The sequence below is a fragment of the Chinchilla lanigera genome, unplaced genomic scaffold, assembly GCF_000276665.1.
Source record: "Chinchilla lanigera isolate Chin_1 unplaced genomic scaffold, ChiLan1.0 scaffold00007, whole genome shotgun sequence".
Lineage (NCBI taxonomy): Eukaryota > Metazoa > Chordata > Mammalia > Rodentia > Chinchillidae > Chinchilla > Chinchilla lanigera.
Window position 1 is genome coordinate 38,752,471 of NW_004955408.1, and position 15,667 is coordinate 38,768,137.

General features: G+C 34.0%; 1 protein-coding gene across 3 annotated transcripts in view; it reads left to right on the forward strand.

Moving 5' to 3' along the window:
• The window catches only part of Dmxl1 (Dmx-like 1), a 145,282-nt gene that overhangs the window by 46,982 nt on the left and 82,633 nt on the right, over window positions 1-15,667 (forward strand). For all 3 annotated transcript variants that reach the window (XM_013506996.1, XM_005376544.1, XM_013507007.1), the window contains exons 19-25: window positions 1,693-1,862; window positions 2,339-2,436; window positions 3,459-3,624; window positions 4,423-4,684; window positions 5,928-7,000; window positions 7,430-7,621; window positions 10,411-10,487. In XM_013506996.1, coding sequence (XP_013362450.1) covers window positions 1,693-1,862; window positions 2,339-2,436; window positions 3,459-3,624; window positions 4,423-4,684; window positions 5,928-7,000; window positions 7,430-7,621; window positions 10,411-10,487 — 2,038 coding nt within the window. The remainder of the gene's footprint in view (window positions 1-1,692; window positions 1,863-2,338; window positions 2,437-3,458; window positions 3,625-4,422; window positions 4,685-5,927; window positions 7,001-7,429; window positions 7,622-10,410; window positions 10,488-15,667) is intronic.

Consider the following 15,667-nt stretch of genomic DNA (forward strand, 5'->3'; position numbering starts at 1 on the left):
TTTTCTTTTTTCTCCTTCTGGTAGACCATTTATTTTATGCCTTTTGTAATTGGGCCACAGTTCTTGATGTACTGGTTTGATTTTGTTCATTTTATTTTTTCCATTTCTGTTTGAGAGCTATCTGTATTTATAGGTTTGCTTATTTTTTCCTTGGCCATGTTGGGTCCACTTATGAGTCCGTTGAAGGCATTGATAGTTTCTATTTGAATTTCTGGCATTCCCTTTGGCTGTTTTATTAGTTTCTATGTCTCTGCTTCTGTTATTCCTGGTTTTTTTTTCTGAATGCTTCTGGCAAAAAAAAAAGAAAAAAAAATTTAATTGTAGTAAGAACACAATATGAAATCTATCCTAAAATTTTTTAAGTGAATGATAAATATTTTTCACTCTTGGCACAGTTTTGTATAGCAGATCTCTAGAGCTTATTCATTTTGTTTGACAAATCTTGTCTCCTAATTAGTTACTCTACATTTCCCTTTTTTCCCAGTCCCTGATAACTATTATTCAGTTCTTTAGCTCTGTGCATACTATTTCAGATACCTCATACAAATGATGTCTTACAGTATATGTCCTTCTGTGTGTAGTTCATTTCACTTAGCATAATGTCTTCAGTGTTCATCCATATTGTTATATTGCAGAATTTGCTTTTTAAATGCTTGTTAGTGTTCCATTATGTATATAAACCATTCATTCATCTGCTTATGGGCATTTGGTTTGTTCTGCATCTTGGCTATTGTGAATAGTGCTATAGTGAACATAGGAGTGCTAATATCTATTCAGTAAAAATGATTTCTTAGTAGCTTAAAAATATGAGGCCATATATGTCAAAACCACATTTTGTTGTTTATTATACTCAGTAATACTAAATAAAGTATACTGTGAAGAAATAAAATAGATGCTGATCAATAAAGACCAGAGGTGCAGACCAGTAGATTGCTGATACAAATGATGCTTAAATAAGTATTAAAATATCTTATTAATATTTTATGGTGTATTAGTAGTTATAGGCCAGGTTATAGTCTAAATTCTTTAACTGTATTATATCATTTGATCCTGTAAACTATATAATTTGATAGTTCTATCATCATTCATATTGTAAATGAATAAACTGAGGTATTAAGAAACTTGCCCAAGTTTATATAGTTTGTGGTAGAACTGAAATTTGTCTATTGCATTCTGGTTCTGGAATATTTGCAATGCTATGCTTATTAGTTCCAAAAGCTATATTGTTTACTTGATGTTTTTTAATTCTATATAATTAAATCCATAAAACCAATGTTGACTGAAAGAAAATGAGAAGCAGCTTTGCAGAGAAAGCATACCAATATAGAACACTGCTTCAGGTGTTTCTCATTTTTTGAAAAGTCATTGGTTATAATGTGTCTAGTGAAGAAAAATACTGCAGCATTATAGCATTTTCCATAAAGACTTTTACATGTCTTTTGAAATAAATGTATAAAAAAATTAATTATATAAATTATGTAAGATACATGTGTACTGGAGTGGTGAATTGTTTGGAGAGCCAAGAATAAAAATAACCCATAGTTCCTATCAGTCCCTTCGTTAAAAATGAAGTGTAACTGCAAGTCTTATAAAAGTTTACATGTTTTTATTATAAATATGTGCCACACTTTTATGATAATCATATGATCATATTTATATGTCTTATAATCATTATTTTTGACATTTCCTCAGGCCTGTCTACTAGTCATTTTGCTTGGGCATTTCACTCAGTAGCAGAGGAAGAACTGCTGAATATGTTGCCAGCAATGCAGAAAGATGATCCCACTTGGTCTGAACTAAAAGCTATGGGTGTGGGGTGGTGGGTCAGGAATATCCGCATCTTACGCAAATGCATAGAAAAGGTAAGTGTATATGGTTTGGTGTAAAAAATGGACTGATGTATTTTGGATGTTTGAATGGCCTTCTGTAGCTCCTCTGCCATTAATTATTCCTTTTTATTTTGAATAACTTTCACAGGATATTTCAAAATACATTAATGTAATTTTTAAAAATTTATATAATTCCTAACCTTGTGATCAACAGATTTGTTTAATAGTATTTTTCTGATTTTTACAAAAAGATACATGTATGTTAAAAAGAAAAGAATAGTACAGAAGAGCTTGTCATAAAAAGCTGTAGACCTGTTACTTAAAAGTCTGTATCCACCACTATCATGAATTTCTTTTATTATTTGTATATACATGTGTTCATATGCATATCTTTTTTTAAAAAATCTATTTAACATTTAAATAGAAAATACGTGTCTTGTATAGGAGGGAAATTGCTTGTTTTCTTACAAACCATTTTTGTGAAAATTTGCTATATATTCTAATTATAGGTAGCCAAAGCAGCCTTTTATAGAAAGAATGATCCATTGGATGCTGCCATATTTTACCTTGCAATGAAAAAGAAAGCTGTGATTTGGGGATTATATAGGTAAGTAAATAACGTGTGCTTCAAAGTTAAAAACTTTTCATTAGTAGATGCATAAAATAAGATTTGTTCGTATTGATGTTAATTCATATGAATTCTTATGGGGAAAAGCTTAGGTGTTTTTCACTATGGGAAAAACTTAAAGAGGTCATTTTAGTTTGTTTTGGGGTTTATCAGTCCAGAAATGTATTTTTGCTTACTTTAACAGCTTATCAAAATGCCCCCGTAGTACAAAGATCACTGCATTAGAAATTTGTATTTGGAATGGGGAAGAAGATGAATTGATGGTATCTAGGTCAAATGTCTACCCTCAGCAATATTGAGAGCTTTTATGCCAGGCTTAGCTGTCAAAAATGTCCACCCATTGGGCACTTACCTCATTCCTGAGCTGAATTCACATAGAACTTTTCTGTCTGTCTGTCTGTCTGTCTGTCTGTCTGTCTGTCTGTCTCTCTCTCTCTCTCTCTCTCTCTCTCTCTCTCTCTCTCAGGATTTGGTGAACATAATTACCATAAGTAGTTCATCATTTATGTTGATTTTAGTTCTAGGTACTCTGCATGAATAGCTGCCTTTGGGAGAAAATCTTAGTATCAAATCAGTTTTCTAACAGAGTAGTTCTTTCAGGATTGTTTTCAATAAAGGCAGAGTTCTTAGATTTTGATTGCCAAAGTCATTCCTAGCTGGTTAGGAAAGAAAGATTATTGGTGATGTTTAAATAGTAAAGGAGCATAGAAGGTAATATAAGTTATTTCACATTAATATTATAATTATATTATTTTGCATAAATTTAAAGAATTTTACAGAGTGTTGCTCATGCAGTTTTTTTGTAATTTGAAAGAAAATTGTTAAGTAATCTTAGATTTAATGGAAAAGTAAATGTTTATTAATTTTTTTACTAGATAAAGAGATGGAGTAATTTTGAATTAGCAAATGTTTCTATTTATTCCCAACTAAGTCCTAACTTTAGAAGATTAATTCTAGTACAGAAATATTGCATTCCAAAATTCTCATACTTTCTTTTGTAGATCTCAAAAAGACACCAGAATGACACAATTTTTTGGACACAATTTTGAGGAGGAGAGATGGCGTAAAGCAGCTTTAAAGAATGCTTTCTCTTTGCTAGGCAAACAAAGATTTGAACATTCTGCAGCATTCTTTCTTTTAGCTGGTTGCCTCAGAGATGCAATTGAGGTAATGAAACTTTTTGAAAAAATAGCATGATCATCTTTCTAATTAATCTCAGTGTACATCTTACATTTTTAATTTATAAATTTCAACTTCAGTAGAAATAACACAGATTAAAAATCTAAAGTAACTAATAATATTTAATAATGGCTTTAAAGTTTTTGTCATTTAGCTTGAGTGATTTTGTAACAAAATTAAGATAAACCAGGATGCTTACTTGGTTGGTAGGCTGTTAAGTACATTTTAGCCTTAAAAATATTCATGAACAGTTAGAAAAATGAAAAGGCCTGTTCGGTCAATTTAGACATAATTTGAATTGTGTTTATGTCTGTCTTAGTTGATAAACCTTACAAAATTCTTTGCTGTTTCTCAAGAAACTTGAAAAATTGTCAACATTTAAGATGTAGCATTTCTATCTTTAATTGCCCTTTTGCTCAGAGTCTCATATAATTAATTCAGAACAGTCTTTTATTTGGGAATTGTAATCTGCTGGGTGGGTAGAGAAAACTAAAGGTTCAAGAGCAAAATGAAATATATAGCTTGAATTGACACTGGTAAGAATTATCTGGTATTTTTTAATTAGCCTAAGTTTATTAACAAATATATACTTAGTACTAGCAAGTAGACTTTGAAATATTAACAAATGTTGTTAAGTAGATTTATTAATGCAAGCAATATATATTGTTTTTTTATCCTTTTTGGTAATTTTGGAAATTAAGCCTGTGTTTTTATAGTTGTTAGTGAGTTGAATTTACCCTAAAATGAAAGTTGGCTCTGCTTATTTATAAACAATATTTTTTTAAGGTATGCCTTGAGAAGCTGAATGATATTCAGTTGGCTCTTGTAATAGCAAGACTCTATGAGTCTGAATTTGATACATCTGCAACATACAAATCTATTTTATGTAAAAAAGTTCTGGGAATTGATTCTCCTGTCAGTGAACCCAGTTCATTGAGCATAAATACACATTATGATCCTTTTCTTCGGAGTATGGCGTATTGGATTTTGGAAGATTATAGTGGTGCTCTGGAAACATTAATAAAGCAACCTGTGAGAGAAGATGATGGTAAGCTGCACTTCTAACACACTAATGACTAAGGGTGTTACTAGTATTTTGTAGGTGTGCAAACCACTGGTGGGTGCTAAGAGTAATATAAAACAAATTGAATTTATGGTGTAGTGGGAGACAAAGTGATTTGTATTCAATCTTGCTTATTGTTTTCAGAATCATAACACCTTTGAAAATAGGAAAACCTTTGGATTTTCCTTTTATGAAATAAATTTACTGAGAATATCAACATTTGTAATTAAATAGTTTTAAAGTACTGATATAAAGCAAGTTCTTTTATCTTAAATTGAATTTATATGCTTGTTAGATTGAGCAATAATTCTTGGGTCAAGAATTCTTCAGTGGGGCCAGGTGTGTTGGTGCACACCTGTAATCCCAGCACTTGGGAGACTGAGGGAGGAGGAGCATTGTGAGTTTGAGACCAGCCTGAGCTACAAAGTGAGTTCAAGGCCAACCTGAACTGCATAGTGAAACCCTGTCTCAAAAAGAAAAAATACAAAACAAGAATTCTTCAGTGATAAGATGGCCATTTGGCATAGTTGGAATGATGGCTAGTTGAAATGAACTAGTTAATCAGTGTTATTTAGATAAAGAATGGTATGTGTGAAGGGCACACTAAATAAAAATATCCAAAGGCAAGACTGTATACATCTAAATGGAAATAAAATATATACCTGTGGACCTTAGAATTTAGAAATTCAAAGTGAATTTAGGACTGAAGATAGAGATATGGAAGACTACACACAGAGATATACAATTTAAAGCATTTGGATAATATGACTTCAATTCAGGACATAGAGGGGGGAAAAAGAGGTCAAGAAGTAAGCCTTAATACACTGTCATAATTAAAAGTAGAGAGGGTGAGGAGGACTCGCAAAGCAGAGGAAAGAAAAGGTTACAGAGATGTGACAAAAAGAATTAGAAGTGTTACCAGAAGAAGTTTTTTCAATAGGAAAGCAGTATAACCTTTGTTTTCCTATTATGTCAGAGCATTTTCATAACAAATATCTTGTGGCCTGTTCAATATCATGCATCACTATATATGCAAGTGTGATCTATTAATACAATTAATACATCAGTGTGATCAATTAATACATCAGTGTGATCTATTAATACAATTTTGTCAAAAGACCAGGCAGATAAAGATTCCACTGTAGAGAAAATGGACTGTAATACAAAGATACACCCAATATAGCTCTTCAAGAACTTCTCTTGCCTCATAAAATGAATTTATTTTCAGATCAAGTCGTGGCGTCAACTTGTAATCCTGCAGTTTTTAATTTTTACAATTATCTAAGAACACATCCTCTTTTACTGAGGCGTCATTTTGGATCATCTGATACACACGTGGGTTTAACAGGAAAAAGTGGATTGGCAGGAACAATTAATTTAAGTGAAAGAAGATTATTTTTTACTACTGCTAGTGCTCACCTAAAAGCTGGCTGCCCCATGTTGGCTTTGGAAGTGTTGTTGAAGTTGCCCAAAGTCATTAAGAAAACCAAACCTCTTCGTAGAGCATCTAGTTTTATGGATACAAGTAAAGATGCTTCTCCGCTAAAATTGGATACAAGGGAAGATAAGTCTTCTGCTGTTGATTGGTCACAGTCTTTTCTGAATGGCTTTGAGTCTTCTTCGGAGGGTTCCTCAGAGAAGCAGTCAAACTCCACTCTTTCTTTTGACTGGAGCCAACCAAGTGTAGTATTACGAGATGATTCTTTAGAGTTAAAATGGGACAGTGATAATGATGAAGAAAATGAGGATCTTCCTATTTCAATGAAAGAACTAAAACCTTTACCAAAAAAAATAGATAAAAAGTTAGATGAAGTAAGTAATTACACAGACTCTTTCAGCACATTAGATGAAAGTGACATTTTAAATCCAGGTGAAGATATAATTGCTGTTCAGTTAAAGTTCAGAGCATGTTTAAAGATTCTCACAGTAGAACTTCGTACTTTATCTACTGGTTATGAAATAGATGGTGGCAAGTTGCGTTACCAGCTATACCACTGGCTTGAAAAAGAGGTGATAGCTCTTCAGAGGACTTGTGACTTTTGCCCAGATGCTGAAGAAGTACAGTCCACACTTGGAGAAAGTGGGGATGAATTTGGATTAAATCAGAATGTTGATGATTTCTATCACCACACAAAAGTGAAGCAACAGAGAGAAATCTTTCAGGAAAAAAGACAATGGCTCTTGAAATATCAGTCTCTCTTGAGAATGTTTCTTAGTTATTGCATACTTCATGGCTCCCATGGTGGGGGTCTTGCATCTGTACGAATGGAATTGATTTTGCTTTTACAAGAATCACAGCAGGTATGTCATTCTGATTATCAAAAATAGTACATGTCTGAAACAGATTTTGAACTTGCAATTTTTTGTTTGAATATTAAAACTTGATTTTCATTATAGTTGGTTTAAGGAATATTCACTTTTATGAATTTGTAGGGTTACATGTTGGAGGAAAATTCTTTATCAGGCTATTTATGATCTGCCTAATTCATACTCTATAGTTTTAACATGAATCCCATGTAGGTGAAGTTTTTCTTTATTATAGGGGGCATTGTCTCATAATTTTTAAATGTGATTGCTTGAATGTTGACCTTCTCAGGTCCCTTCTAACTCTCTTAAGTTTCTGTTATGCTTTTAGTATTTATTGTTCTGAAGTTCTTCAGAACAGTATTACTTAGATGATAGATTACAAACTGTAAATAGTTCAGTAACCTTTTCCCCCCTCTGTTTAAGGAAACATCAGAACTACTATTTCCTACCCCACTGTCAGAGCAAACCTCAGTGCCTCTCCTCTTTGCTTGTACAGCCAGTACCAAAACAGTAGTTGCCAATCCATTATTACATCTCAGTAATCTAACGCATGATATTCTACATGCCATAATAAACTTTGATTCACCGCCTCATCCTGACAGCCAAAGCAATAAAGTAAGTGCTTGGTTTCAAAATTTTAATATACCTCTATATATATTGACAAAATTGAAAGATAAATGTTAAGCCTTTTTAAAAAGCAAACGTAAACATTACAGTAGATGTAGCAAGAGTTATATTGCCAAATTTATATTGATTGTGGTGAAGAGAGAGTGAGTTTCTGGTTGTAGACCAAGCCTATCTTATTGTATTACTTAAAGCTGATAGAATACTTCAATTAAAAAAATGAAATACTAGTTATTTAGCCTTCATTAAGATAAGAGCAATGGGTATGTGTGTAGATATATGAGTGATTCCTTTAGTGTACATAGCTAAAAAGCTGGTGGAGTATTTTTCAAAAATAGAAATTTAATATTTTGGTATAGAAATACTAAAATTTTCTTTTGTTGCATATATTATGTATTTTAAGGATAGCGTTGTGAAGTATTTTACACCTGTCATTCTTCTAGGCTGGGCATCGCCCGCTGTGCTTATTAAAAACTCAGACTTCTAAGTTAATTCCACACTTAGTGAGTCAGTCTGTGAGAAAGTCCTAGAAATATGTATATGTTTAAGAAGTTCATCAGGTGATTCTAATGCGTAACTATTCATGTCATTATAGTTAATTGCATCTTCTTACCCATTATCATTCCACTTTATTTACTGTTGATAGCGCATTTTTTTATTTCATTGGCATTTCCTGTGAAATCTTTTGAAGTAGGACTGAGTTTATTCTTTAATGTCCCTTGGATTTTTTCCCTCCTAGTCTAGCGTATGGTTTTTGTCCACCTCACAAGTTATGATGTCACATCAGTTTGATTTTTCTGCTTGCCTGAGAGTAGAGTCTCCTTCCATAACTTTACCCTCTTATATAACCTTAACTCTTGTAATTTGATTTTCCCCCTTCTTTTCCTTTACTGTTCTGTACTATAAATGCCCATGGAGCTTATTACACAATGTGAAATTTCGTTTCTTTCTGACTGTGCTTATTTAAGCCCAACTGTATTCCATAGTACAACATAACTTTTGCTACCTTAAGAAGTTTTTGTTGTTTAAAAATTACTCTGAAACTTTAGGAACTTTGAAAAGCTATCACATACTCTTGTGATTTTGTGGGTTGGCTCATCAGGTCTGGGTGGAGCTGATCTCTGTACTCATTCACTCATTCTTGGTGGATTGACTGGATTCTGGATGATCTAGGGTGGCCTCATGTACATTTGTGGTGTTTAGCTGAGTTATCAGGAAATTTGGATCATATGGGTCTCACCCTCCAGCAGGCAGACCTAGCAAATGTATTTATCTGGGTTGATCAGAGAAACAGAACCAGTGCTGACCGTGTGTATGGAAAGAGAGAGAGTGAGAATGAGAAAGTGAGAGCTGGAGAGTTTATTATAAGAAATTGGTTCATTTGATTATGGAGGCTGAGAAGTCTCAAGATCTGCAGTGAGTAAGCTGAGACCCAGAAGAGCTGATGATGTAATTCAGTCCAAGACTGAAAGCCTGAGAAACAGGAAAGTCTGTAAATTCAGTTGAGAAGTAAATAGGCATACAACCCAAGAAGAGCTGAAGTTTTGAGTATGAAGCCAGAAAGTATCATTGTCCTAGTTCAGTGCAGTGGGTGTGACGAGTTCCCTCTTAGCCTTGTTCTCTTTAGGTCTTTTTTTTTGATACCGGGAATCAAACTCAGGGCATCACGCTTGCCAGGCAGGCACTGTGCCACTGAGCTATATTACCAGCCCTCTTAAGGTCTTGTAGTTGATGAGATGATGCCTACCACATTCAAGGGAATCTGAATCACACTACTGTTTCAAGTGTTTGTCCTGTGAAAACACCCTCACAGACATACCTAGACTAATATTTATCCAGATGTCTGTACTTTAAGGCCCAATTACTACTAATTTTACTGTGTTGTGTTGTGTTTTGTTTTTCCACATGATGGCTGCAGGGATTTCAGAGCCACAAGAGTGTGATTTGCAAGGCCTTCTATAGTGTAGGTTCAGAGCTCACACATCATTTGGGTCCTCACAAGGCCAGCCAGATTCAGTGAGTTAGGAAATACTTTCAGCTCTGTTGGAGAAGCTACAAAATGCTGTGATTAGTGTGATCAGTTTTGTAATCTCTCATATGTGGTCTTTAATAAAATTCATATTATGTCTCATTGATAGTTGAAGCAGAAAATAGCAATGAGATTCTGATAGTTCACTTTTTATCTATACAAAAAACTCTTACTAAAAAAGTAATATAGAGAATCTTAAAATATTCTAGTCTAATATACTTTCTTATTTAGCTTAAATTTCTCTGTCAGACCTAAAATCTTCTGTTTCACAAAACAGCTATTAGACTCCATTGTCTTTTGTACCTTGTCCTTTCTCCTTTCTGTAAAGTTTCACTCTTTTCAGATTGTTTACCCGGTAATTAGGAAGTATAGTAGAATTGTCGTCAGTGACCAATTTGTATGTGAGCTGTCATATATCATTGTTGTGGTTGTGGAAAAAAAATCATTGAGGGCATGCTTTAATATATGGATCATGGTCTATTGGATAGCTAACATTTGTTCCCTTTTGTTCTTGGAAAGGAAATTATATAGTATTTAGGTATTTTATAATTTCTATTAAAGGAGTCACTGTGTATGTATGTGTGTGTGGTTGTTGTTTAAATTTTTATAGTAAGCCTTTTCTAGTTAGAAGTGAATAATTTTTAAAAAAGAAAATAATTTATCCAAGCAAAGGTTTTTTTTCCTTTAAAAAATAATGATCATTTTAGATCTTGAAAAAAGTTATACTTAATCTTGTTTTTGTTCTCTCTAGGTATATGTAATGCACACTTTAGCAGCTTCACTTTCTGCTTGTATTTATCAGTGCCTTTGTGGCAGTCATAACTACAGGTAAACATCTTTTTGTAAAATTTGAGTGCTTATAGTAATCAATGAGGAATTGTACTTTATTATTTTCAGAATATATTTAACAGTCTAAGTAATGCAAAAAACACACGGCTGAGGTATTGAGTGCACTTTAACTTTGAAAATTTTAGCTTGTGCCTTTATGGCAAATGAATTTCAAGTAAACTTTTAGTTTTGTAAACTTTTTATTTTGCAGGCTATTAATGATCACTGCCTTATGGTAGACATTATAACAGATGCTGAGAATTTTAAAATGAATAAGATAAGGACTTATTCCATAAAGTCAGTCATTCTGGGAGAAATATATGAACTGATAAATGATATTTAACATAGACTAGTACTTCATTTATAAGTATTATTAATTTGGTGGGTAGTGAAAAGCCCCAGGAGCACAGAAAAAGGAGTGATTGATTTGGAATTCAGAAAAATTTCACAGAAGAATGTTTAAGACTCTTCATATTCAGAAGTTTTATATAATATATGTAGGCTTTAAAATACTGTTTGGCAGTCTTTGACATTTTTCTATAATTTTTGGAATGCTTTGAATTTGTTTATTCAGATAGTGGCGTACCTGTCTTTTTCCTTTTGTAGAAGACAAGTATTACTACTTTTGGGTTCATCTTATTTTTAACTTTACTCTCAGATAGTCCTTTATTTCTTTTTGTTTCATTAGAAACAAAATGCTGACTTCATTTTCCAGACATTTATTTTCTTTATTCATTAGTGTCTTAAGGCTTTTCATCTAGGTGGGGATCATATTTTAGAAAGTGTGTTTTTCATTTTTAAGATCTCTCGAAGAAATTTTTATTTTTTTAATTTACACATAATTTTACATTCTTTACTTACAGTGCAGTGTGATATTTTGATGAAATATGCATAATGTCTAGTGATCAAAACAGGGTAATTAGTATACCTGTCACTTCAATCATTTATCATTTCCTTCTTTTAATTTTAAAGAGAGAAAAACAGTAACAAAATAATAACAAAGACAAAAAACACAAAAACAACAGAAATGATACAGAATTTCAAAACAAGATGGTAGGAAATTAACAATGGTTGTTATATTACATATTGTTATCTTCAACGAAGTTGCTCAGATTACCAGATGTAAGAATGCAAGAGAAAAGAAAGAAAGAAGGGGAAAAAATATATATGTATATACAAGGATAACTGGGATAATTTTACTGCAGATGTCTATTGGTTTATTTAAAAGAACAGTTAATGCTTTAATTTTTTTGACCAATTTTTCATGCTTATATCTGGTAATCTGAAGAGCTAATTTGAATACAATAATACACAATATAACAATGATTGGTATTTTCTTACCATCTTGCTTAGTGAAGCTCTGTATCGTTTCTAATGTTTTTTTATTATTTTTTATTCTCATTTATCATTTCTTTTTCATGAGAAGATGTAAAATCCTGTCTTGTAACTACTTTGCACTATGCAGTAACTCATTCTATTGTACTATAGAACACTAGAATTTATTCTTTCTAGTTAACCGAAATTTTGTACCAGTGAAATACTCTTTCTTCCACTACTCCATCTTCCCAGCTTCAGCTAACCACTATTCCACTTTCTGCTTGTATGAGACGTACGTTTTTATCTTTCACATATAAGAGAGTACTTACCTTTCTGTGTCTGGCTTATTTTACATTACATAATATACTCCGGGCTCATCCATGATGCCACAAATGACAGGATTTTATTCCTTTTATGGTAGATCAGTATTCCATTGAGCGTACATACCACATTTTCTTAGCTAATCATGTGTTGATGGGCATCTTGTTTGCCTTGTTACCTTAGCTGTTGTGAATAGTGCTGCAATAAATACAAGAGTGCAGATACCTTTTCGATGTAATGATTTTCTTTCCTTGGGATATAGCCAGGAGTGGAATTACTGAATCGATCCTAGGTTTTGAGGAACCTCCATACTGTTTTCTGTAATTGCTATGCTAATGTACACACATTCCTACCAAGAATAAATGAGAATTTCTAGTATTAATGTTTACATTCCTCCTATGGAGTTGGTACATGTACATAATACGTTTTAAATCCTTTTTTCATTCCTTCCCTTATACCTCCTTCCATCTCTTTATTTTCTTCCCATTTGAGAAAGATTTATCTCCCTGCTTCTTATTATCTTTTATTTTGCAGTGGTTTTGATTTACATTTTCCTGATGATTAGTAATAATCAAGGCTTTTTTATATACCTGTTGGTCATTTGTATTCTTTTGAAAAATGTTGTTTCAGATTGTTTATCCATTTTGTAATTGATTATTTAGGGTGGGGTGTTTGTTTTTCTTTATGGGTGAAATATAAATATATATATATGTATATATTCGTGCCATATTTCCTTTATCCATTCAGGCATTGATAGTCATGTAGGAAGATTCAGTATCTTGTCTGTTGTGAATTGTGCCATAGGAATTCATAATGTTCACAGTAAAGGTAATAGAAATCTCTGTAAATGCGATGACAAACCTTTTAGAGCTTTTAGTGATATAAACACATATGCCATAGATTTGCCAGCACTGGTAAGGGGTTCCTTATTTCTCCATATTATTTCCAGCATTTACTATTTTTTGTATTCTTAATGATTGCTATTCTGAGTAGGATGAGGTGAAATCTCAGTGTAGTTTTTATTTCCATTTCTCTAGTGGCTAAAGATAGTGAATGCTTCTTTTGAGAAGTTCTGCTTCTTTTGAGAAGTGTCATTTCATTTGCTCATTTATTGATTGGGCTATTTGATATTTTTGTGTTAAATTTTTTGGGTTCTTTATATATTCTAGTTATTTTCTTCTTCTAGATATTGGTCTTCTGTTGGAAGAGTAACTGGCAAGGATTTTCTTCATGCTGTGGCCTGTCTCTTTAAAACTTTTTAGTTTGATGTAGTCCTATCTGTTCAATTTTGGTATTATTTCCTGTGCAATTGAATTTCTATTCAGGAACACTTTGCAAGTGCCTATGGCTTCAAGTGTTTCTTCTGTGCTTTCCTTTAGCAGTTTCAGAGTTTCAGGTGTTATACCTAGGTATTTGATCCATTTTGAATTATTTTTATACAGTGAGACATAGGGTTCTAGTTTCAGTCTTCTACAATGGATATTTATTTTTCCCACCACTATTTGTTAAAAAGGCTTTCGGTTCTACATTTGTATTTTGGCTCTTTTGTCCATAATCAGATAGGTGTAGTTGTGTGGCTTTGAATTTTGTGTCCTTTATTCTGTTCCATTGGTCTGTTTCTGTTTCATACCAGTAGCATGCTGATTTTACTTTGGTTTTGTAGTATAATTTGAAATCAGGTATTGTGATGTCTCCAAGATTGCTCTTTTTGCTTAGGATTGCTTTCATTGCCCTGGATCTTGTGTTTTCAAATGAATTTTAGAATTTTTTTTTTCTAGTTCTTTTCTTTAGAGACATGAGTCCAGTTTGCCCATTTTTTTGATTTGTTCATTTGGAGTTACATTTTTTTTTAGTCAATTACATATTCTATTAGTGCTTTGTGAGAAGAGCAGCTAGCAAAGATTCCCCCATTTTGTAGGCTGTCTCTTCATTTTCTTCCTTCTTTTGTTGTGCATAAGCATTTTGATTTGATACTGTCCCATTTGATAGTTCTTGCTATTATTTCTTATGCTGTTGGAGTACTATTCAGAAAGTCATGCCTGTTCCCATATCCTGAAATATTTCCCATTTTTTGTCAGAAATATTAAAGTTTCAAGGCTTATATTTAGGGCTTTGATCATTCTGAGTTAACTTTTATACAGAGCAAAAGATGAGAATCTAGTTTTCGTCTTCTACATAATGATAACCCAGAAGCATTTGTTAATGAGGTTGTCTTTCTCCAAAATATTTTTGGCCCCCTTTATCAAGAACCGGATGGCTGTGCCTATGTGGGTTTATTTTGGTGTCCTCTATTCTATTCCATTGGTGTGTGTGCCCACTTTTATGACAGTACCCTGATATTTTGTTACTGTGGCTCTGTTGCATGTTTTGAGTTCAGATATTGTGAGCCCTCCAACATTGCTCTTTTTTAGTATCTTAAAGTGTGGGCCTTTTCTACCAGGTTTCTTCAGGGCTTTTGTGAAGGGACATTGAATATGGGTGAAAGCTTTTTCTGCATCAGTTAATGTAGTTTTTATCTTTCATTCTGTTTATGTGATGTACTGTGTTTATTGATTTTAATATGTTGAACCATCCTTGTATTCCTGAAATGAAACCAACTTATTTGATCAAGGTGGATGTACTTTTTAATGTATTATTGAATTTGGTTTACAGTATTTTATTTATCATTTTTGCTTCTGTATTCATTGAGTACTGGTCTATAGTTTTTGTTACTGTTGTTGTTATTATGTCCCTACTCATTTTTGCTATCAGAGTACTTTTGGCTAAAGAGAGTTTGGAAATGTTCCTTCCCTTTCTGTTTCATGGAGCAGTTGGAGGGTTTTGATGTTATTTCTGTAAAGATACGGTAAAATTCAGTGAATCCTCTTATTTCTGGATTTTTTGGGGGTTGGCTTTTCTACTGCTTCCGTCTCATTTTTACTGACCTGTTTACTTTTTTATATCAAAAGGATATAAGGGCCCAGAAGGAGGGCCCCCACTCACGGGAGCCACGGGCAGGGAGTGCCGGTCTTCCGATTGGCTTGCTGTCTGCCTCGTAGGTGCCCGGAGGGAGGGCCTCCCACACACAGCGAGCCCGGGCTGGGAGCGCCGGTCTTCTGGCTCGCTCCCTGCCTCGTAGGCATCCAGAGGGAGGGCCTCTGGCACACGGGGAGCCATGGGCGGGGAGCACCGGTCTTCCGACCGGCTCGCTCTCTGCCTCATAGGTGCCCGGAGGGAGGGCTTCCTGCGCACAGGGAGCCGGGCTTCCTGCGCACAGGGAGCCACGGGTGGGGAGTGCTGGTCTTCCGGCTGGCTCGCTTTCTGCCTCGTAGGCACCCAGAAGGAGGGCTCCCGCACACAGGGAGCCATGGGCGGGGAGCACTGTTGTGCGCCGGCCCTCAGGCTGGCCTCTGCCGCTTAATTGAGAACTACCATGAGAGAAACAGTGACACAATTGGCCCACCATGCACCAGCTGCAGATGCCCACCCACGGACGTGTGTGAACCATTCAAACATAGAGAAACCCCTGGAAATACGTGCCATACCACAGGCCACTCTTGCTC